At 37.3% G+C, this 25,304-nt stretch overlaps 1 protein-coding gene across 3 annotated transcripts; it reads right to left on the reverse strand.

The window, feature by feature from the left end:
* Positions 1-1,060: 1,060 nt before the first annotated feature.
* Positions 1,061-17,618, reverse strand: LOC105386116. 3 transcript variants are annotated; one of them, XM_048629343.1, is made up of 12 exons: positions 17,542-17,618; positions 16,298-16,330; positions 16,031-16,099; positions 14,598-14,722; positions 14,057-14,240; positions 7,177-7,344; positions 3,067-3,256; positions 2,786-2,866; positions 2,649-2,693; positions 2,419-2,508; positions 2,016-2,102; positions 1,061-1,251 (listed from the first exon to the last, which is right to left on the reverse strand). In XM_048629343.1, exons 2-12 carry the CDS (start codon positions 16,324-16,326, stop codon positions 1,168-1,170), a joined length of 1,152 nt encoding a protein of 383 aa, XP_048485300.1. In that variant the 5' UTR covers positions 16,327-16,330; positions 17,542-17,618; the 3' UTR covers positions 1,061-1,167. The 3 variants fall into 3 exon arrangements, with proteins under 3 accessions (XP_048485300.1, XP_048485299.1, XP_048485301.1); XM_048629342.1 differs by having other exon boundaries at positions 1,061-1,254; XM_048629344.1 differs by lacking the exon at positions 16,031-16,099 and having other exon boundaries at positions 1,061-1,254.
* Positions 17,619-25,304: the final 7,686 nt, after the last annotated feature.

The following is a 25,304-nucleotide window of genomic DNA, read 5'->3' on the forward strand; positions in this document are numbered from 1 at the left end:
AAAAGCTGTCGAAAATCTGTAGGTCGTGTCGCTATTCTAGACGCGAGCTATTTCAGCTCACTTATCTTTCGCAAAATTAATGAGCTCGGAACGAAACGTCACGAGCGATGGTCACGAGCAGCCTACCGTGGCCATTTCTGCTATTTTGTAACCAACAATCAACATTCTGTACCTAAAGGGAGGAAAAGAGGGAAAACTTTCTGCCTATTGAAGGGTTTCCCTTTAGCAATAGGGTAGGTGGTGAATACTTACACATTCACAAAACAAACAAAAACTTTCTTACTGCCAGAACGTCCAGCAGTTCTAAGTCGTCCAGGCAGACAGAAATCTAAGTTTTGCCTGATGTAGCTCGTTGCAAAGACTACAGACTCATAAATATTTGCCTAGATGTTCGGTCGTTCCATCCATAACTAAGTAGCTATAATATTTTTATACCTAACGTGGTTGTATATGCCTTAGACAAATTACCTACCCAACCTCTATGTCTGATATAAGGTTTTTAAAGTTCTTTTTGTTTGTGTGAACAAAAAAACGGAATTAATTTAATAATTTAGTAGAATGATACTACCCTAGAGCTCCCATTGCAATTAATCCTAACTCAAAATTGTACTTTTGTCTCTTCGGCGGGTACAACTCCACATTCCGGCGTAATTATTTAATTACGTTCCTTGTCTATTTTTTACTGCACTGCTAATGTTTTCTGTGATTTTTTCTACCAAACTCTAATACTTAGTAGATCTATAGGTACCTTGGAGTTGGAATAAGTTTTCACTTTTTTTTTTTTTTTCCTCAGTGGTTTTCTTAAAGAAAATAATAAATAATGTAATGTGTTTGCGTATGAAACGGTTTTGCAAATCTAGTATTCACTTACACCACCTTCAGCTTCAAACTCACTTACACCACCTTCAGCTTCAAATTTCATATATTTCCGATTCAGCGGTAAGTTTCGGAGGTGAACCTCCATATTATGAAATTTGACTTATTTGGGAATCGAATCCAGGACTCAAAGGTATCGGACAGGGTCATGCGGTCTCTAGAATATTTAGTATAAAACGTTCAATTCTAAGTAATACTTTATTATTAATAAAGAATATTACATATGTAATGAATAGGTCAGCAAATTATAAAATAAAATCCCGTCAGTGTAAAACTGCGCAGGGGTAAAGTTCAATCAGTTTCTGCGCAGGGCTCACAGATCACCACCTTAGGAACTTCAGCCTGAACTATCACTGGCTGACTTTCCGGCAAGCCCTCCTGAAATAACAAGATCTAAGTACTTATATGTGGAATGCTATAGGCTGTGATGATGACATTATGATCATCAGCCTATAGCAGTCCACTGCTGAACGTAGACTGCTCCCAAAACTCGCCACTGTATCCTATATACGCGATCTATAGCTTTCCGCATCCAATCATAACCAGCCACCTTTCGCAGTTCGTCACTCGTCATCTTACCCCATCTAGCTGGAGTAAGTTCTACACTAAGTTTGCCAAATTAAGTTAGTACATAACATGGTACCTCTAAGATATGTCATCATCACGACCCATTACGTCCCCACTGCTGGGGCACGGGTCTCCTTCCAATGAAGGAAGGGTTTAGGCCTAGTCCACCACGCTGGCCAAGTGCGGGTTGGTGGACCCCAACAAAAGCAAGCTTGTGCTGAGAGAGTTGTCGGGTAAGTGGGCAACCCGACTGTCAGATGTTTTCAAACCGCCCGAAGGCCTCTGACTAGGCTTAACGACTGCTGCCGAAGCAGCAACCGGGACCCACGGCTTAACGTGCCGTCCGAAGCACGGAAGCGTCCAGAAAAGCACCACTTGAAATTGGTCACCCATCCAATGGCTGACCGTGTCAGTTGTTGCTTAACCTCAGCGATCAGTTACGATCACTGAGGCCCGCTCGACTACGGACGCTTCTCGGAGCTAAGATATGTAAATATAAGGAATTAGAATTAAAAATATTATGCAATTGTAGTAAATAATAGGTGTAGTGTAGTGTAGGTATAGCTGGGTACCTTATAGGGTTCATATTCAGTGCATTCGTCACACTCTATGGTTTCAGTATCGACCGTTTCATGAGGTAGGGTTGCATCGCTTAGTTCCTGAAAAAATAATTTAATAGGTCCAAATTACAATTTTAAATCTGAGAAAATATTAAGAGCTCGTTATAAATATTTTTTCGCTATGAATATGTGAAAAGAATAGTTAAGTAACTGAAAAGGCTTGGTACCCTTATGATTGAATTTGTTTTGATTTGTTTGTTTATTGTTCATTTATTTATAATATTTCTTAATAATACATACAGTGCTCTTAAACCTATTATTACTGGTAGTAGTAAGCAACACATTGACACAGGTAGATTATGTGAGACCATTTAATTTTAATGTATTTTTTTTTGTAATTCAATTATTATAATACCTTAGCTGTAGTGGGTTCATATGGATCGTAGTAATAGCATTCGTCACATTCAATTGTTTCGTTATCCATCATTTCAGTTTGAGTCTCTTCCTGTAAAAGTTTATTAGATAAATGAACGATAATAAAGTCCGGTCCTAGTCGTAACCCACAATAACAGGGTTACATCTAGGTAAACTTGTTAACTTTAAAAGTTTTATACCTATCTGATAAATTATAAGAATCATATTTACCTTTTCACTTCCTCCTGATGCAACCACTGAATCATGTTCAATTTCCTGTTAAAATTGATGGAGATTAAACAAAGTTTATTCATGGCGAGTTTAATTTTATTTCGGCCGGTATAAAAAGACATGTTTGTCAATCTTACCTTATCCTGTTCAGGTGTATGTTGACAGGCACACTCTATGAAATCTTCAGACTCCTCAATCAGAGACTCACGAGCAATTTCCTATAAAATGTTAATACTTCAATTTAATGTATTCCAAAGTTATTTAAAGAGGTGACAATTTAATTATCAGTCACTCTTCTGTGTCTCGGTCGTTATTATTTACAATAACAATAGTGACCGAAGGCCTCAGCACAGATGTTTGCTCCTAGAAACCAATACGAGTATTTAATTAAGATCTTGAAAACTACGTGAAAACTCACAATCTCTGCCCCGCTCTGGCTCTTGATCTCTGCATCTTCCGGCGCGGCGGCGGCGTCAGCTGGCGGCGGCTGCGGCGCCAGGGTCGGAGCTGACCACTCCTCGTACAGGGCTGGGATAGCGCCGACGTGAGGCAGCGGGTTGCGTCGGCAGTTGTCTGTGATCCACTTGTGTTCCAGTTGGGATGCGGATCTGGTATCATAGGAAGTATGTAAGTAGGTATATGTTTTTAAGTGGTTCGTTATCTGTGTCTGTTTAGGTAAGTACTAGGACGAAAAATGAAAGGTTTATACATATGGAGGGTCGGCAGACTAAAGTACACAAGTCATAATTCATTTTCACTTTAGTTTTTACAGGAACAACAAAAAACATAATAAAAATCAATGTATTTGGAAATTAATAATTTATTTATTACACTTACATTATTAAACAAGAAATACATTAGATGAACATAAAAAATCTATAAAAATAAGACAAAAGCGGACTTTGAGTGACTTATGTGATACGTATTATTTACTAACTACACCTTAGATATGACTTAAGTGATTAGGCCTAGTGAAGTGTTGCTTTTATTTCAGATAATAATATTAATCATACACTCACAGAAGAGAGGTGTGTGTGTGTATGATTAATAATTATCTAATTATTGGACTCTTCTTCACTACTGAAAACATCTGGGAGTGTGTTTCGAGCTGTTTCAGAAGTAGGCAAATTATTGTAAAAACTATGAAATGTGTCAGGTATAAGCGGTAAAAGTGATATCAGATCATCTTTTTTTTCTTTAGATATAGGTAAAGGTTGGTCAGTTATCACTGGTATAGAATCGGGCACTACTGAAGCTCTTCTCTTCAGATTCAAAGTCTGGAAATCACAATTTCGGTCTAAGGTATTCTTGAAAAAAATAATACCAAAGTCTTTTTCATACCTTAGCCATCTTTTCTCCAGCCATTTGAACTGGTCTCCCGATGTATCTTTGTATCTAAGGACTAATGGTCCTTTTAATAATGAAGAAAAGTCTAAAAAGTCATTGCGATTCATATGTATGACATTAAACTTTTTTCCACTGGACTTTATTAACTGTATCCAGTCATGGGGGTGATAAATTTCTATATCGGTCTTTTTCTTTTTCTTTTCTATGATACCATGATCCGTATCTACCTCTAAGTGACTATGTCCTGGAATCATAAACTTATGATCTATTGTCTGGACTGGTGTCTTCTGCATGACCCATGTAAACATAGCAGTGACATGGGAATTTCTATTTTGACCACCACATGTGTCAGAATAAAATGTTATATGCTTGGTACATGGAGGAACCATAGTACAGATGTGTTTGTATAAACATGAGGCTATTTGGTTCGCTCCACGTGCTGCTATAGTTTCGTACCATACATAGCAGTAAGACTTTCCCGTTTTGTTGTCGTGTATAGTTAAGTTGAAGGTCCACAGTTGGCGTTTATAAAAAGCAACGGATGATTTTAGCATAGGAGTGGGCAAACATTGTTGCAAATCGAAAGTATAAGTCTGATAGGTGTCATCTGTTGTAGACATATTTGTATCTAATGCCTTTTCCTTGTACGCACCATCCCCTAATTGCACATGCTCTTGGTGCTCCGACATCAGTTCTTGTTTTGCTTCTTCATCTGAACACAGTTTTATTTTCATTTGAAATTTATCACAGGTGAAACAAGTATCGGCGCGGGGTTTTTTAAATGATAATTTTAATTTCTTGAATTCTTGTGTGTAGATTTTTATAGAGGGATGTGTTTGTTCACTGGGTCGAGACAGTTTGTATTGATCATACATTCGTTGTATTGTCAAGTGTGATGGTAAATATTTCTTTGAAGTACTCTTTCGCGTGTAATGGCTTTCATAAGATGGGAAGGAAAGTATGTGATTTTTTATTTGTAATCTTGTGTCATCTGAAGTTTTATTTTTAGGTGTTTTTTTTCCACGTTTATCGTCTGTTTCAGTACCAGCGGTAGAGGATCTTTTTTTTAAAGCTACTGTTTTTATGAAGTTATCACTTTCATCCAAAGTTTTAAGTAAGCAACCTCTACAAACTGGTTCACGTTTTCCATTGACAATGAGATTATACTTATATGTTTTGGTTCTAAATTTTTGCTTATCGGGATCTTCTGTACGTATCCTTACAGATGCTTTATCTTCTATATCTAATAAAGAAGCCATGTACGAAGATCTTTTAGTATAACAACCTAATTGCCAGTATTCCTTAAAAATGATTTGTCGAACTTCTAAAGAGAATCGGTCTTTACATTTCATTCTACATGGTGTCAGATCTTTCAACCTTCTTTCAGGAATCTCTTTGCCTTTTAATGTTTTATAACTTTGGCCTGTATTACGCATTTTTTTCTTCTGTTGTTTCAACACACGCAAGCTTAATCCAGCAACCGCCGGTGGTTCATTTGTAATTTCTAATTCTGAAGTCGTAGAAGAACTATCATTTGTTGCATTTGGTGGTTCATTTGCAATTTCTAAGTCTGAAGTCGTAGAAGAACTATCATTTGTCACATTTTCAGTTCGATGTGATCCCGTTTTTGACGATACCGGTTCGTTGAATACAAAGTCGGGGTCAGCTATAGAATCATCTGAATCTTCGTACCTGATCTCAACTCCTCTGAATGCGTTTGACGTGGATGGTACTGGCTCCATGTATGGATCATCGGTTGATCTCATTGCTTGAGAAGTCGTCAACACGCTTATGGTGCCTTCGTTTTCTTCTTGATTTTCACCTTGAATAAAGTAAAAGACAAATTAGCATAAGCAATTTCAATTAATGAATATCTATAAAAATATGCATCAGTTTATAGTTAATTTATAAATACTGTGCTTAAACACTTACTTTGTGTGGGACTTTCATCCTGTACATTTCTCAGCTGCGCCAGTTCCACTAGCTTTTTTCCTCTTCCGAAATTCATTTTTAAGAATAATTCACTTCACACAATATGAACGTACTGTTTTAAATAGAATCAAAGTTAAGACTGAAGCAAAATATCACTTATATCCCACAGGATTGTTATAAAAAATATCGTGTAACCACTTGTAGACCACCCGTAGTTAACTGGTGTTCAACAAAATTCTTTGACGATATATTTTTTATTAAGTGGGTAGTAAGACACTTGAGAAATGGTGTTAAAATTATTACGTACCTTATAACATAAGTCGTTCCTTATCGGCACAACGCGACTGTGGAGTATTTGTTCCTTTTCACATAAGTTCACTTATGTTGTTTAGCCTGATTACAAATTGGTAGCTATCAAAATGTTCATAAGGAACAATTTGAGACTTAGCAACTTATAATAGTGATTTGACATGTGTGGTTTAGTCCAGCTATGAGTCAAGCCAATATAATGCCCCTGGCGATTTAAAAAAAAATTGAGGAAAAAATGACTTATGTGCTTTAGTCTGCGGACCCTTCATATATCATTGCCGTTAGACGTTCGTTCGTTCGTTCTATCGTTATTGAAAGCTTTTGAGGGAATTTAGCAATTGTGACACAGCTCAGAGTCGCGAGCACCGGATTCGATACTATTTTCGAATCTACACGAAGGGTCACTTTTACCAAACGCTAAACGTATTTAAATCAAATTTTAAATACATTTTGTAGTAACTGACAGACGTATGACAGGCTACTAAATACGTTCGAAACATGTTGAGCACAAGATTCAAAACCTCCGTTTACGTTGCGTATCGTCAAATGTCACTGTCAAAATGTAAGGCAAATTTGTTAGTTCCAAAAGTGGCATTTGTTTTTTCCATGTTAGGTGGAATTTCACCAAACGCTAAACGTATTTAGTAGCCTGTCATAAGTCTGTCAGTTGGTACAAAATGTATTTAAAATTTGATTTAAATACGTTTAGCTTTTGGTAAAAGCAACCCTTCGTGTAGATTCGAAAATAGTATCGAATCCTATGCTCGCGCCTCTGTACATATGTAGTTGTAGTAAGTGCGTATTTGACAAGTTGAACTAGATGCCATGCTCAATGACAATATTCAGCTTGACCCTTCGTTTTCACCCGGGTGCCAACAGTGCTAAGCTACCTCACCCAGTTTGCGTATTACGTCAAAGTGCTTTATTTCAGCGATTTCACCTGATAATAGACGTCACATCGTCAGGCTTGCTCACGGCGCGGATGTCCGGATCGTAGAATCCATCCCCTGTGTCATAGCAGCCGGGTGGTATGTCCCGGGTCGGCTGGTCCGCCGTCAGATACGAGCGGCCCGCCGGACGGAGGCCGTGCTGATGCTCTACTGAAAACCTGAGGAATGGAAGTTATTTTGTCATTTCAAACGTAGGGATTGTATCTACATTTAGGACTTCAAAAGTGCGAACTTCAAAACGCTTAATAGTGCTCTGGTCATATGCCTAACTTATCATAACATCAGTTGGCTGATGAAGATGAAGACTTTAAACTTCAAAGTCTGTCGAATCAGCTGTGCTAAGAACGAAGATTTTGTCACAATCGTATGTAATATGCATATTTTTATTACGACACACAACAACATGATCCGTGAAAATATATTTTTCAGTTCAGGATTGCGGCGAAAAACTATTTGTCTTGTTGAGTATACGATTTATCAAGCTCGGAATATTTATATCGAGTTATCCATTTTATTTTATTACAGCCTACACTGTTTTACCCCTGCCCTGTACATGTGTACACAGAGACACAGTGATACATAGTCTTAGTACATAAGAACTACCTAACCAAGTTTACCGTTCATATATTTTATAACCAATATCTTAGAACACGATGATTACAGCATTCATTTATGTAGGTATTGATTTACCTATTCGAAATACATAAGTAGGTTCCTTTATTTATTATTAAACTCCACAGAAAATACGGCACGAGATTTTCTGTTCGAAATATTAATTAGTGGCGTAGATACTTGTAGAGCGGATAACAAAAGAATCCTCCAAAGACTTGCGATGCGATAAACAACACAAACAATAGAGAACGAGTGTACACTGGAGGACTAGCTAAGCGTAATAGTTTGGACTTCGTGCCGTTCTTAATTCGTAGGTCATATGGATTACATTTCAACTGCAAATTATTCATGGAATGTGACCACTGTACCTACAGAAGTGTACTCGAATAGATGATATTAATTAATAGCTAGTTTTATTTTAAAGTGCATTTGTTAGGAAAGATTCATGTTTACCGATGCGATAAATTAAAATATGCGTTTTCAGTCTTACAACAAATGAGGTCGGTTTGTTAAAAACTAGTCTCTTAGGTAACCTAGTTTTTTTTAAATCGAATATAATACATAATATTTGCGACAACCAGTAGTTCAGAAGTTGTGGGTTTTTAATTATTATTTATAGTATTTCAGAAGCTAAATGTTTTCAATTTTGGCTAACTTTGAGCACTGGTGCTCACTGATTTGTCCTATTTAGGGCCGATTTTTCAATGCTCAGATAGACAGATAGATAGCGTTTATTCGACAGATAGCAAAATATTACATTTTTCAAATGTCAGATAGAGCTTATTCGTCCAATAACTCAGTTAACGGGAGAATAAATCTATCTGCTGCTTGGGCAGCCAGATAGGGCTTATTCGATTGATAATTTGACATTTGAGGTTATTGTAAGTTCTTTTTTGCGTTTATACCAATTCTAAAACTACCGAGCGCAGAGAATAATCGTCATTTTCAATGGATATTTTCGATGATATTGATGATATGGCGATCGAAGAAGAGGCAGTAATGAACGAATATATTAATCCATTTGAAAGGAAAGTCACAGTCGTCAAAACGAGGCCTGATCATTATAGTATGGGGGATGCAAAAGAATTTCATCGCCGAAAGGCACCAGACTAGAAACATTATGTTGATTTGTTTTCAATCATTAATTTTATAAAACAGGAATGTAGCAGCACTTTCTTCATAAAAGGTACATATAGTTTTTCATTTTACGATAAGTAGGTAACCTATGCTATGTATAAGTATCTAAGACATCCCTCCAGCTTGGCGGGATGATCTTCAATGTCCAGTATTGGACTGCTATAGGCTGATAAGAAAAGAGAGAAACCATCCAGTACTTGATAATAAAACATAGGTGTTATAATTATTTCTTTCAGTTTTTATTTGTTAATTCTAAATTAAGGATATGTTGAATGGTAATGGTGGAGCAAATGCCTAACACCTTTTCTTCTACATCGATAAATGGAGGTGCATTTGAGGGCCCACCTCCAGTTTTGTACATCTCCTGCCTTTGCAGGGAAGACTTCTTCTTCATTGTTTTTTTGATGCCCTCGTACTTTAACTTAAGGGTTTTCCATGAGCGGACACTTGTGGTTATACCACTGGAGTTAAAAGAAAACTCAATTTTCTTCCATGCAGTCTCCTTATCTTTATTTGTTGCAGCATCGGTCTTTTTATTTTCTATGACATGTTTGAATTTATCTACCAAACTAACTACACAGTAACTTCAGCATTATTAAAATTCGCTAAACGCTCTCTTTTTTGTGAAACCATTGTGATTCAAAAATAACAAATTTAAATACCAAAATCAAAACAACCAAACCAAACAGTCAGTGAGGCTTGTGGCTTGACAGTGATAGTTGACACTGACAATTGAAATAGTAGTCTGTCCTGCTTTAGCACTAGTGTCTGCGCATATACTTGTTTCATCTCTCCTGAGTTCAAATAGAAAAATCGGTAAGATAGTTATCTATGGAATAAATCACAATTGAAAAATGGTTAAACAACTACCAGGCCGATAAACAGCCAAATAAAATTATTCGTTAGATAGTTATTTGACGTTTTATCCTGGCATTGAAAAACCGGCCCTTAATGATCATTTGTATAGCAAATGGCAGGTAATTTAGAAGATTTAGGCAGGTAAGGTGCAAAAAGGACACCTAATATTAATCTTTTCAAGAGTTAGAAAGGGACAAATTATTTAAGCCGCAATAAGGGCGTGATCCCTGTAAATAATGGTAATCCTTTATGAAAAATACGACAGAGACAACACCATTAGAGAAATAAACTTTGTTTGGGTAAATTTTAAGAAGCTCAGAAAATTGTCTTTGGACAACTCTCACTTAAATCTGCACCAACTTTTATATTTTCATAGAAATGTATATTATAATAGTTAGATTACTACATTTTAAATCAGGGCTGATGTAAATTATCAGCTGCTCTACTTTATTAATCAAAATGAGTATTTTTTGTTAAAGAGATTTATAAGAAATTCAGTGTGGTTACAACAGACTTAGAACCCTTCATTATTTCCGACGAAAGTTCCTCATTTATCTCTTAACCGCATGAATGGAACCGTAATGAAGCTTTATACAGCTCCATAGTTAGGTTTAGTCATAGACTAATATTAGTCTATGGTTTAGTTATTGAACGACCTAAAATATGAAAACGACAAACGACTCTCGCGACCTGCAAAACTGAATTTCATAATGTTGTCGACTGTTGCGGGAATCTGGCTTAGTGTAGGTCTGTACATTATGTGAACCTATTTTTCAGCATTGTGCAATACGAATTTTCAGCATTTTCCGACAAGTTTTGTTCAATATGCTACTCGAAGGAATTATATTATGATATTTCAAACCTGGCGTGCAAATAAGGAGGCCTATACCTACCGAACAGTGGGCGATAGAAGGCTGATGATGATGATCATGATGATTTCAAACCTTTATATAAACTGACAAGCGAGCGATGCTGCTTGTAGATTGTTAATTGCTAATGTTTGGTGGTGGTAGCCCTACAGCAGCTAACCTGAGATCGGGAATCCACAGAACTTCCACTCTCTGCTTCCATAAGCCAGTGGTCTGTTAATTTCTACATATAGATTCCCCCTACTATAAAAATCAATGGATTAGCTGTCCATATATGCAAAGTCCAGCAACCCGCACTAGGCAATAGTGGTGGACTAGGCCTAAAGCCCTTCCTTCATTGGAAGGAGACCTGTGCCCGTTCAGCGGGGTCGTGATGGGTCGTGATGATATGCAAGGTTGTAGTATATGAGCATGCAACCTGCATGAAGGTTGCATACCTATCACGTATATATAAGGGCATCTGTCAAATTAGCTGTCAGTAATAAACTAGCTTCCATGGTATTCGTTTGTTTCCCTTCCGCACTACGGATACTCCATCTGGCGACGAGCGAACCCACAAAAACAAAAGAAAAACAAATGAAGCGCTTTTGTTTCTTTTCAAATGTTCTGGTGAAAATTTTGTAAATAATGGCGTCGGTAATCGGAAATTTGAGTGTTTTTGACTATAAAATTCACGAGTGGGAAATATTTCACGGACGATTATTGCAATTTATAAAGTTAAATAACATCGAGGAGGAACATAAAAGTGCAGTGTTGTTGACGCATATTTCGGAAGAAGTGTATAAATTGGTGCGAAATTTAGCGTACCCGCGTAGTGTGGAAGAGGTGGACTTTCATGGCTTAAGATTACAAAAAGCTAAATGTTCTTTTTTCCAAGACAGTGTGACGTATTTAGGCTACGTTATCGACAAACACGGCTTGCGCACCTGCCCGACTAAGGTAGAGGCTATATTGAAGGCGCCAGCTCCGACCAACGTACTCGAGGTAAAACGATTTTTAGGCGTAGTAAATTATTATAGGAATTTTATTCCAAACGCGTCTTCGCTTCTGGCTCCGCTGCACGAACTGCTGAAGGCGGGCGCGCGCTGGGAGTGGACGCGGCGGCACGGGGACGCGCTGGCGGCCGTGCGGCGCGAGCTGGCGTCCGACCGCGTGCTGGCGCACTTCGACCCCGCGGCGCAGCTGGTGCTGGCGGTGGACGCGGGCCCGGCCGGCCTCGGCGCCGTGCTGGCGCATGTGGATGACCGGGGCAGGGAGAGGCCTATCGCTTTTGCGTCGCGATCACTGTTACCGAGTGAGCGGAACTACAGCCAGATCCACAAGGAGGCCACAGCGATTATATTTGGTGTCAAGCATTTTCATCAATATTTGTACGGCAGGCGCGACCCATTTATACTAAAAACGGATCACAGACCTCTAATAGCGATTTTTGATAAAAATAAGGGTGTTTCGGTTACCGCGGCTTCACGGCTACAAAGGTACGCGCTGATTCTGTCGGCCTACAACTACTCGGTGCAATATATCAGCAGCAGCAATAATCTGATAGCGGATTATTTTTCTCGATCGCCGCTGCCTGCCGGGGTAGTGGAAGGTGACGACGGAGATTTGCCTTCTCTGAAATTCTTGAATGCGAACGTGGAGCCTCTTTCATTTGAGTCGATAAAACGAGCATCAAATTTAGATCCTGTTATTAAGACAGTTATGAATTACATGGAATACGGGTGGCCACGAAAAATCATGTGCAAATCAGTTTTACCGTATTTTCAAGTAAAAACTGATTTGGAAGTAAATGATGGGTGTCTTTTCCGTGGACATAGAGTTGTAATTCCTGCAGTGCATAGGAAACAGATGTTAGGAGAACTCCACTCGGGGCATTTTGGGATTGTCAAAACAAAGAGCAAGGCCAGGTCGAGGATGTGGTGGCCCGGTATAGACGGGGACATCGAGCAGTGGATAGGCGCGTGCGACACGTGTGCGGGCCTGCGGGCGGCGCCGCCCCGCGCCGCGCCGGCGCCCTGGCCGCGCCCCGCCGGGCCCTGGCAGCGGATCCACATAGATTATATGTCGATAGGTAACCTCACGTACCTTATTGTGATCGATGCCTACAGCAAATGGCTGGAATGCATCTACATGAATTGCGGCACATCCACTCAGGCGCTCATCGCGAAATTGAAACATTTAATGTCAGTGTTTGGCGTGCCAACGGTTATTGTTTCGGATAATGATGTAAAGATTTGTTCTGCAGAATTTTTAACATTTTGTAAAAACAATGGCATTAAATATGTAACGTCTCCGATTTATCACCCGTGTAGTAATGGTCAGGCGGAAAACTCAGTCAAATGTAGTAAAAAGATGATCAAATGTATTCTAGCTGATAACAGTAATGTGTCTTCACACTGTATTCAAGACAAATTGTTAAGCTTTCTATTTGAGTACCGCAACACTGTTCATTGTGCGACGGGTATGACCCCCGCTAGACTGATGTTTGGCCGAGATTTAAGGAGTAGGTTAGATCTTATTAAACCTCCAACGCACCTTGCCACTACGGGTACATCCGCTTCAGACGAACTAAAACCATTAAACCGAAGTAGGTGTTTCGAGGAAGGTGAAACAGTTTTAGCAAAGTGGTTCACTGCTAGGAAGTATATTTGGTCGCCCGGAGTTATAAAAAGGAAGATAGGGAATCGAATGTATGAAATTTATTTCAATGACTTTGATACCTTAGGAACTCGTCATGTTGACCAAATATTGAAATGTAAAGAGCCTAGGAATGTAGAAGAGAAACGGAGTGTACATACGCAAGATTCATATGTAAATACTCCTGTTATAATATATGATGCACCGGAGCGACCACCTTTACCCCCACCGTCACCGCGCGCTTCATCATCATCTGAGAATGTCAGCAGCGAGGGCTTGCGCGAACAGTCAGTTGCTGAGGCAGCAGCTGTGTCTGAGGGAGATGAGAGTAACAGCGCCGGAGACGCTGGAGGTGGTGAGGGCGAGGGAATGGTTACTTGTGATGATAACGCAACGAGTTCTGGTCTGGAGCGGACCGACGATGTAGACGAGAGTAGTGCTAATGTGCATAGAGATCTAGATGATGTAAATATTGACATTGTAAATAATAACGGTCGTACACTTAGACCTAGGAAGAATATTGACTATAAACAATATTTTTAGAGATTCCAACATATTCATTGTTTCTTTCTTTGTGATAATAATCTTTGAAATAGTGGTGGAGGAGTGTAGTATATGAGCATGCAACCTGCATGAAGGTTGCATACCTATCACGTATATATAAGGGCATCTGTCAAATTAGCTGTCAGTAATAAACTAGCTTCCATGGTATTCGTTTGTTTCCCTTCCGCACTACGGACACTCCAAAGGTACAAACCTGCGGTCCGGCATCTTACAATACTTCCACCCTTCTTCATGCTCCACCCCGTCAGCGAAAACCAGCTTCGTCTCAATCACCTCCCCCCGAGCCCAGCGACCCCGCACCCTCACCCCGCTCGGGTAGATAAGCTCTCCGAGACCGTGGAACTCACCGTCGTCGAACTCGCCGGTGTAGATCACTCCTGGAGATTGAACAGATGGATAAGTGGGAAGTTTTGCCGTTCCAGCATTGAGGACTAAACGCGAATGTGTGATGTGCTGCGGAAGTGCAGCTTCCTTGTTGCTAGGCGATCTCTCATACATAGTGTAAAGACCCCTCACTTGCTTGTGCCACTACACAAACGAATGCATCACTGGAAGTGAGACGATGGCAGGAAAATTTAAAGGTGTTGAAATGATAAATAAGAGGTAATCAATATAGTAAAATTAGACAAGCATAAATCCCTGGAGGTAATCGTAAGATCGCTGATACTGTACCCATAGTTTCAATCGATTGAATGGTAACTCTATAAATGATATATTTTCGGATTGGTTCTAACCATTAGGAAACGTATAAGTCCCGTGGCCGCTCATGCCGAGCGTGTCCCAGGTTCCCTCGTACTGGCTCCCGGTCGGGAACTGTTGCACCGAGCGACGCACCAGGGGAACGTCCAGAGGAACTGCCCTGGAGTGGGAGGGACTTGTTATAATGTATAGGGTGTTGAAAAAATTGTGTATGGTGTTGTATGGGACGCCTAATGGGTTTGACTTGCGTTTCTTTCAGAAAGAAAAGTTGTTCAGAATGACCACATCATTAAGCTTTCTAATTTCTCAGATACAACAATAGGTTCAATAAAACAAATAAGTAATCTATAATAGAATTTACCTTTATTGATGCAGCCGTTTATGAAAGGAAATATCGAAAAGTCTATTTGTAAGATAGTTCCGCGCGACACAATAAAACTTTGCTAAAAGACAAGAGAACCGGAGTAATATCAGAGTAAGCACAAGTTTACTATGTAAAACTTAAGTAAGTACTTTCTTAGGTACTAGCAAGTTAAAGTTAAAATGAAAACTGAAGTTAAAACAAGATGGGAATGATGAAATGAGTTGACACCGAGAACGCAAACTTATTCTTTGAAGTACTTATTACAGTTTTATTCATTTGGAAAGTTAAATTTCTTTCAGTTCATGTAGGTGTATAATTATAAAGTACCTACTTTCTCAATTTAAGGTTTAATGGAGTTAATATTTGCAGTCAAAATCGTGCATACAAGGTACCATTTTGATGCAAGACCAGGAAATGCATGTGGGTAGCGTAAACGATGTGTTAAGTGTTAGGCTTATGAAGAAATTGAAATATCTACCAGCAAAGAAGAAATTGAAGTAAATACCATACAAAATTCGAAACTATTTACTTGCAATTTTTTACACCTTGTTATAAATAGGTATAATAAACTACTGCGCAACATTATATTGGTAATTATGAGGTTGTTTTTATGGATTTTACAGTGACGCTGGTTTTTAGCGCTGATGCTTCTCTCTATACGATTTTAGCGTCAGATTATCGTGAATGTAAAACCTAACCAACAGCAACATCATTATTATGGCAGTCATGGGCCCCACCCTAATAACACCACGATATTGTTTTTCAGCTACCATACAGCAGTTAAGTAACTACCGGCTAAGATAAAAAAAACTAAATAATGTTATTTTGATAAGTTACTAACTAATTTTGTGTACCTACTAGCTCGGTGAGTGACCACTGAACCTCATCTTACAGGTTTTTACCAAGCTTGAGTATCAGGGGACACATTATTGATGCACTATTACTTACAGCCTAATCTTTGTTTGTTTAACTTTGGTTTTTGTACTTAAGTTTTGCTATGAAATAAATTATATTATTTATTACCGGCTAACTCATCAGGTAGACCGGTGGGATGTTCCACTCTCACCAAGTCTAACTATTCGTGTTCTCCACTCGACTACTCACATGCACTCTACTTTATGTGCGTCCGAGAATCTTTTCAGAAGCTGCTCCAATAGCGATTTGCGTTTCCACCTAAAATGTAAGTAATATTACAGTTAAGTAAGTTCTGTTTTTCAATGTATTTTAATAAAAATATGTCTATAGAGTAGCTTCTACAAGATTGTCGGACGAATTAATAAGAGATAAAAAAGTTTACTGTGGGCTAGGGCAGTGCTCGTCACGATTTCCCAATAATAGTGATTTAAGGTTTATTTCAATTAATTTACTCACGGATTTTCTGGATATGTGCCAGTGTCCATTTTTCTGTAAAGCATTATTTGTAATTAATTTATAAAATACGGTCACGTGGAGTGAGAGGAAGCTAAATTAGAGATATTAAAGTTTCTCACTGTTGTTTCATTTCTCGCGGTGTTCCTTATACTCCACCTGAACTTATTCTATTTGTTTATTTGTTAGGTAAAAGGTAAAATCTGCCTCCTATTTTTTATAAGTAAGTAGTAAGGAGGTAGGTATCTTAATTCAGCATTACTCATGCTCATTTTAAGTATTGGAAACATGATTACAACAGCTTAAACAGAAACCCGCCAGACGGCAGGTAAAATTGGAAATCTCCAAGAGAAATGCACCCATTGTGATAGCGGCACTTCGTATGCTGCCCAGGCGCCGGTCACGGTCAAATCCTGAACAACACACACAGCATACATTATTTATACACACACAAGTGAAACCCACTCGTGAATAATTAGGTTTAATGGTGAATGAAGGTAAGAGTTTGCGGATTAAGAATTGGTTTGTCCGGCGGATGTCTTGTGTTGTACCTACATAAGCGGTTTGGTATATTGTTCGGTATTTCTGATGGTTTAAAGAGATGTAGGTATATTACATTAGACATTTCCTAATTTACATCTTTATAACCATAATATTTAAGTAATCGGTTGATTGTGCCTTAAAGTTCTCTATAAATTTCGTCTACGATTACTAATATACAAGCAATCGCAACATTGAATACATTTTATTAGTTTATTGCCCTTGAATGTCATGTAAATGGTTTGGTGCCATCTCTGAAGCTTCATCACTCTAGACTCTATCTCGTCGTTACAATAATATGACGAAAAACGAAGTTTTGAACCGCTACTGCGCGAGCCACGACTCTATCTCGTTGTATTACGTGCCGATTGCACGACAGCTCCCGTTAGTTCGTTTTTCGTCAGTATAGAGTAACCCCCCTGTATATTATTTGAAGCTAGTTCAGTGGATGCGGACGTTACATGACCGATTCTTGATGCAAGTCTCATGCAAGCACGAATTAGCAAATTGCACGGTTGCCTTCCAGAGGACTGATCTAGTTGGTGGGATGGGCAATTTAATTGAACCGGGAAGTCATGTGCGCTTACTTCAGTACTTAGTGCCAGGTTAGTGCTTACTGAATTTTAAGTTAAAGCTGGCAAAATTTAAAAATGTTTATGGAAGTGCTGAAGGTACCATAACAATTGTTGCCACGATGAATTACTTACATACGTTTTTTACTAATTTCAAATCTGAATAGTGAATCTCAATCACATCTGTACAATACCTACCACTAAGTCGAAAAATTATTTTTATAAAATCTGCTCCTAAAAACTTAGTTTTAGGTGTCACAAAGTGACAATCATAGAGAAAAGAACACTACGTTTTAAGAGATGGGAGTACAAGGGAAAAAAAAGAAAAAAAATACTTGTATTACACGCGTACTCACACAAGGTACCAACAAAACAAAAATTATGACGTACAAAACTGCCAACATAGCCCCGCTGAAATAGTGATGTGCTTCTTATGAATATTTTTTATCGATACCTAGTAAAAAAAAAGTGCGAGTGTATGTATTACTTTAATTTCAGTTTTTACACAATAGGATTTCAGTGTTACACAATGACACCAACGTTAAGTCTCGGTTCAACGTTATGTTATGTTCCTATTTGAACACAAAAATATAATCCATAAAATAAACTCGAGATTTTCCGTTGACGTAAGTGCTATGATATAATGTTGAAATAAAATAAAAGTGGAAAAATATAATTATATTTATTTATTATAAAATAAAGTGTCTGCAGTAAGTCCCTCACATGGAATTGTTTTTTTTTTCAATTGTTTTCTTAAAATGATGTGGTAGAAAATGATTGCCACAAATTCGTTTAAGTTGATGTAACTTTTCAATAGGCACATAAACCAGATCCTCCTTACCGGTCATCTTAACCCACTGTTTACATCTGCAAACAACATTTTTATAATTATTATTAAACAATTAAATTTTATTTAAGTAGGTATAATAAAAGTCACAGGTAATTTTTGTATGGAGATCCGAATTAGATTTTCGCTAATTTCCAAAACTAGTAGACAAAAGTTGTTCTGATTGATGAGCTGTGCGTACTAATAAATGATAAATAAAAATATCGATATCGATAAAAAAAAACATTCATGCACTATTGTTGGTTGTGCTTACCCTCCAGTTATTTTATTAGACTTTAACTTTTTTATACATATAAATAATCTAAATCCTATGCTTTAGCCTTTAATTGTAGCTTACCTTTCCTCATCCAGTGGAAATATGGCCATGAAAATTCTCTTTTGGCCATCTATACGACCGGCTAGCGGCTCTTAAACCACATATTTCACAAGTTTTATAAAACATAAAGCAACACTCATAGTTAGGTACCTCCACACAAACACTGCACTTATCCACAGTAATAATAATATATAAATAACTGTTAAATCTTAATTTTATTTATGATTTAAAATTATTTTTCAAACTAAACGATTGACTGACTGACACTGACAGATGACAAAAGCCAAAAATGTCTATGATAGCGTAAAAAGTACTCTGTGAGCGGTGCTCGCCATTATTTTTCGTACGCGTTCCATACTTATTTTTTTCGAGACTGTCTTTCGCCAGACTGGTGACAATCTTGACCACGACAAACATTAACGTATAGTGCCACAATCTTATCTGTTCCGGTGGTCAAAATGTGCAACTAACGAGACGTCATTGTCAAACGTCATTTCATACTCTGTGCGTTATTTGAGTTGTCAATTTCTGCGAAGAGGCTGACGCTACGTTATTTAATTTGTTTTGTGATTTTCTGGGTGAAATAATGCCAAAAGCGCTGTAATGTGATGCAAGAAAAGTAGTACTATATATATTGGCTTTTATGCAGGAAGAATAACATATTTAATGGTGAATGAAGGTAAGAGTTTGCGGATTAAGAATTGGTTTGTCCGGCGGATGTCTTGTGTTGTACCTACATAAGCGGTTTGGTATATTGTTCGGTATTTCTGATGGTTTAAAGAGATGTAGGTATATTACATTAGACATTTCCTAATTTACATCTTTATAACCATAATATTTAAGTAATCGGTTGATTGTGCCTTAAAGTTCTCTATAAATTTCGTCTACGATTACTAATATACAAGCAATCGCAACATTGAATACATTTTATTAGTTTATTGCCCTTGAATGTCATGTAAATGGTTTGGTGCCATCTCTGAAGCTTCATCACTCTAGACTCTATCTCGTTACAATAATATGACGAAAAACGAAGTTTTGAACCGCTACTGCGCGAGCCACGACTCTATCTCGTTGTATTACGTGCCGATTGCACGACAGCTCCCGTTAGTTCGTTTTTCGTCAGTATAGAGTAACCCCCCTGTATATTATTTGAAGCTAGTTCAGTGGATGCGGACGTTACATGACCGATTCTTGATGCAAGTCTCATGCAAGCACGAATTAGCAAATTGCACGGTTGCCTTCCAGAGGACTGATCTAGTTGGTGGGATGGGCAATTTAATTGAACCGGGAAGTCATGTGCGCTTACTTCAGTACTTAGTGCCAGGTTAGTGCTTACTGAATTTTAAGTTAAAGCTGGCAAAATTTAAAAATGTTTATGGAAGTGCTGAAGGTACCATAACAATTGTTGCCACGATGAATTACTTACATACGTTTTTTACTAATTTCAAATCTGAATAGTGAATCTCAATCACATCTGTACAATACCTACCACTAAGTCGAAAAATTATTTTTATAAAATCTGCTCCTAAAAACTTAGTTTTAGGTGTCACAAAGTGACAATCATAGAGAAAAGAACACTACGTTTTAAGAGATGGGAGTACAAGGGAAAAAAAAGAAAAAAAATACTTGTATTACACGCGTACTCACACAAGGTACCAACAAAACAAAAATTATGACGTACAAAACTGCCAACATAGCCCCGCTGAAATAGTGATGTGCTTCTTATGAATATTTTTTATCGATACCTAGTAAAAAAAAAGTGCGAGTGTATGTATTACTTTAATTTCAGTTTTTACACAATAGGATTTCAGTGTTACACAATGACACCAACGTTAAGTCTCGGTTCAACGTTATGTTATGTTCCTATTTGAACACAAAAATATAATCCATAAAATAAACTCGAGATTTTCCGTTGACGTAAGTGCTATGATATAATGTTGAAATAAAATAAAAGTGGAAAAATATAATTATATTTATTTATTATAAAATAAAGTGTCTGCAGTAAGTCCCTCACATGGAATTGTTTTTTTTTTCAATTGTTTTCTTAAAATGATGTGGTAGAAAATGATTGCCACAAATTCGTTTAAGTTGATGTAACTTTTCAATAGGCACATAAACCAGATCCTCCTTACCGGTCATCTTAACCCACTGTTTACATCTGCAAACAACATTTTTATAATTATTATTAAACAATTAAATTTTATTTAAGTAGGTATAATAAAAGTCACAGGTAATTTTTGTATGGAGACCCGAATTAGATTTTCGCTAATTTCCAAAACTAGTAGACAAAAGTTGTTCTGATTGATGAGCTGTGCGTACTAATAAATGATAAATAAAAATATCGATATCGATAAAAAAAAACATTCATGCACTATTGTTGGTTGTGCTTACCCTCCAGTTATTTTATTAGACTTTAACTTTTTTATACATATAAATAATCTAAATCCTATGCTTTAGCCTTTAATTGTAGCTTACCTTTCCTCATCCAGTGGAAATATGGCCATGAAAATTCTCTTTTGGCCATCTATACGACCGGCTAGCGGCTCTTAAACCACATATTTCACAAGTTTTATAAAACATAAAGCAACACTCATAGTTAGGTACCTCCACACAAACACTGCACTTATCCACAGTAATAATCCTAACTAATATTATAAATGCGAAAGTCACTGTCTGACTCTCCTACTATAGAATAGATTTAACATATTAGGTTTTGTATTTATTTCAGACAACTGAAAAACTTTAATACCGCGATGTAGGATCTTCATATTAATTCGCCTCGGTTCCATACAAGCTCTCTGTATTGCGCTTTTAGTGCCATCTGTTGGTTATATCCGGAACTGTCTGTCTGTCTGTCTGTTACTCTTTCACGCCAAAACTACTGAACGGATTTGAATGAAATTTGGTATACATATGGTCTAGACCCTGAGAAAGAACATAGGCTACTTTTTATTGCGAAACGGAGGTTGTAAGGGGTTAAAAGGGGGGGTTAAAAGTTGTATGCGAATACTTAATTTTAAAAGATAAAAATACTACGGCTGACTGGCGTAGTGGTTAGTGACCCTGACTGCTATGCCGAAGGTCCCGGGTTCGATTCCCGGCCGGAGTAGATCTTTTTTTTAAATAAACTTTATATTTAAGCACTTGATGAGCAATAATTAAACATTTTGTTCTAGCGTTTTTGAAACTTCGATCTGTGAGTGGATGAAATAGGTGTTCATATTTTGTATGAAGTTCGTCATTTTTGAAGATAAAAACATCATATTTTGTATTTAGGCACTACATAATCACAAAAAAATAATAATTAGCATATAAAAAAAACCCAGTGTGGGGGTGTAATATAGGGGTTGAAAGTTTTATGGGTGTTGAGTTTTAGAAGTTTAATTTATATAGTAGCTATGTCCGCTCCTAGATGGCGTTGTCGGATCGGATATAGATCGCGGTATGGTTTGATTTTAGCTAATGTACTTATAGTTTGTATGTATTTGCAGTAAGATTTTAAGGTTCTCGAAAACAACCCAATAAACGACTGTACTTTTCAATACGTTTAATTCATTGTCATCTGGTTCTTATGCGTCATTTTTGAAGATAAAACCATGAAACTTATTACGTAGGTGTTTTAGGAAAATACGCAGAGATTTTCTATACGGAATTCCCATGACTGACACGCACAGGCTAAACGTAGCGTAGGCACTTGAAATTAGGAAGGGACGTAGCTTAGGTACCGTATTTTCCCACAAAAACCGGAGTTAGCGGTTGAAATTCGGCATTAACTTAGGCTGTTTTTAACAGCATGCGGATTTGATCACGCACGCGGGATTTCCCCGCACGCGTTCATACAAGTATTCATTGTGACGCGTGGAATATGCACACGAGATGCGGGAAAATGGCGTGCTATCCCACGTGCGTGATGAAATCTGCATGCTGTTAAAACAGCCGTAAAGCTTAGTTACAATAGGATATTGCAAGATACCTAGATGTTTTCAATCTAACATGTCTGCACACCTTAGTAAAGTTATGGTTTTGTTTTGAAAAATGGGAGTTAAAGTGAAAAAAAATAAGCAGTATGAAAAAAACCAAAACTGCATAAGTTAGATGCTTGAAATTAAACATTTATAAATTACTATTCTGCCATTGCTATACAAGTCTTTGCTCAATGAAGTCATGAAAATCATTTTTAGTCAAGTATCTTCGTACTTATTTGTCAACTTTCATCTAATTTAATACCACCATGGCATGTTATTGGGTAGGTAGTTCGGGAGTAGTCCACGGCAAAATAATTTTAAGGCGAAGCGAAGCTCGCGGGCAACAGCTAGTAATAATATATAAATAACTGTTAAATCTTAATTTTATTTATGATTTAAAATTATTTTTCAAACTAAACGATTGACTGACTGACACTGACAGATGACAAAAGCCAAAAATGTCTATGATAGCGTAAAAAGTACTCTGTGAGCGGTGCTCGCCATTATTTTTCGTACGCGTTCCATACTTATTTTTTTCGAGACTGTCTTTCGCCAGACTGGTGACAATCTTGACCACGACAAACATTAACGTATAGTGCCACAATCTTATCTGTTCCGGTGGTCAAAATGTGCAACTAACGAGACGTCATTGTCAAACGTCATTTCATACTCTGTGCGTTATTTGAGTTGTCAATTTCTGCGAAGAGGCTGACGCTACGTTATTTAATTTGTTTTGTGATTTTCTGGGTGAAATAATGCCAAAAGCGCTGTAATGTGATGCAAGAAAAGTAGTACTATATATATTGGCTTTTATGCAGGAAGAATAACATATTCAGGCGCCTTTAATTCCGTTTGAAAAATTGGAAGAACGAGTTGCAGCGGCTACAGGTTAGTGTTGCCAAATATGACGAATAATTTTACCCATATACTCCATGTAATTTTATTAAATATTTTCCCGAGAGGCCCGTGCCCCAGCAGTCTGGACGGGATGGGTCGTGATACTCGTGATGAAAAGTATATAATCTTAATTTTTCTTTGATTACAGGTGTGAGGACATGACATGATACTTTAAATCTTAGGCAGTATACCAAGAAGAATTTCTCGCACCTGCAGCGATTTTAGACGAAATAATGATGATTTATGTCATGTCATTGTTTTCCCAACCTATCAAAAGTTGGCTGAAAGAAATTGCTTTTTGGCAATTAGCCTTTGGAAGGAGACCCGTGCCCCAGCAGTGGGGACGTGATGGGTCGTGATGATGATGATGAATAAGCCTTTGCACACTGTCTGAATTTCTTTAAATTGTATGCTCTTGTTTCTATTTACTTTAGAAAATGTAAAATAAAGTGTTCAAAAATAATAATTAATAGTTTTTTAAGTCGTATCTCGTTATTCCCACGACCCACATATATTACCATATACCATTGTAATCTAGATTTTAATCTCCTATATCAGAACATAATCAGAACTAATTTTATTTCTGTTCGCCGTGGACAATTTTTCCATACAACAAATGTCTTTTGATATATTATATTCCTCTTTAATTTACTATCGACCCTATATTTTGATTTATCTATACTTATGAATGTACCTAATCATAACAATAGGTAATAGCAGAAATGCATTGTCGTTTAAACCAGAAATAGGCAAATTTAATCGATGGCATCACTAGATTCGATCACAGCGATGTCGCCACCGGAACAGATAAGATTGTGATAAAAAAATACGTTTTGATTTTTATTATTCTGTGAAATTAAAGATCATCACAACAAAATTGTTAGAGACCAAAATAATAATTAGTTTCGCTGATAAGTATTTATTTTTATGTGTTTAGGTATATTGAGCTTATTTCAGGTCATTCAGTAATTTCCACTGTGGAAAAGTTTATTTATGGGAAAATTGGGTTAAATAATAATATGCAATAGAAACAAAAAGCAACATTTGCAAGGCAATAAACAATGCTGTCTGGCGAAATTAAATATTTACAAGTTTCTTTGAGGTCTTTGTGATTTATGAGAGCCTACTAGACAGTATAGTTTTTCAGGAAAACTGTAACTTATGTCTTATTCAAGCATTGTTGGTGATTCGTTCTAGAGAAAGGTGATATTCAGGCTGAGCATGAACTAAAGACGCTTCAGGAAACATAAACGGTTTTCAGCTTTTGAAACTTTAACAGTACTGTTTTATGCACCGTTCTTTTGAAATTTCAATTATTTGAATTGACACTCACATTCAATTGGTCTTTTCGATGACATTTGTAGTGAAATGGGATGTCTTTGTGGTGTAGAAATTGGCAGACTTTTAATTTATCGGCCATCGCTTTTAAATTCGGTCTACCTTCGAATAGAATTCTATTTTGTGACAAATTTTTGTCCAGTGGCAGTTAATTTAGTTCATTGAACCAATCGGTGTTTTATGGATTCGAAGTTTTATAATTGATATTCATTCAATATGAAATTCAACTGCTGGACATAGGCCTCTACCAAAGAATGCCATATCCTACCTAGGGCAACTATATCCTACTCATAATTATTATAAACGTTTCTATACTAAACACAGAAAGTTTGTAAGTATGGATGTGTGGTACTTTTTCACAGAAAAACGGCTAAAGCAATTTTGACTATTCGTCTGATAAAAGACATGCTGTCACTCTCTGTAAGTATGTTTTTAGACAGTGACAGTATGTTTTTTTATCCCACATTCAGGTAGCCATTATCCAGATATAGTGAAACAAGATCTTAGTATACAGTAATCACATAACAAAAATATA

Source organism: Plutella xylostella, chromosome 23 (genome assembly GCF_932276165.1).
Source record: "Plutella xylostella chromosome 23, ilPluXylo3.1, whole genome shotgun sequence".
Classification (NCBI taxonomy): Eukaryota; Metazoa; Arthropoda; class Insecta; order Lepidoptera; family Plutellidae; genus Plutella; species Plutella xylostella.

What these genes read in the sequence shown, in the direction of transcription:
- LOC105386116 (XM_048629342.1), bottom strand. Translation starts at nt 16,326, where the DNA reads ATGGACACTGGCACATATCCAGAAAATCC. An exon ending in ATACACCTGAACAGGATAAG is followed by an intron (nt 2,694 to 2,785) that starts GTAAGATTGACA and finishes CAATTTTAACAG; the next exon opens with GAAATTGAACATGATTCAGT. An exon ending in CTGAATATGAACCCTATAAG is followed by an intron (nt 1,255 to 2,015) that starts GTACCCAGCTAT and finishes TTGTTATTTCAG; the next exon opens with GAGGGCTTGCCGGAAAGTCA.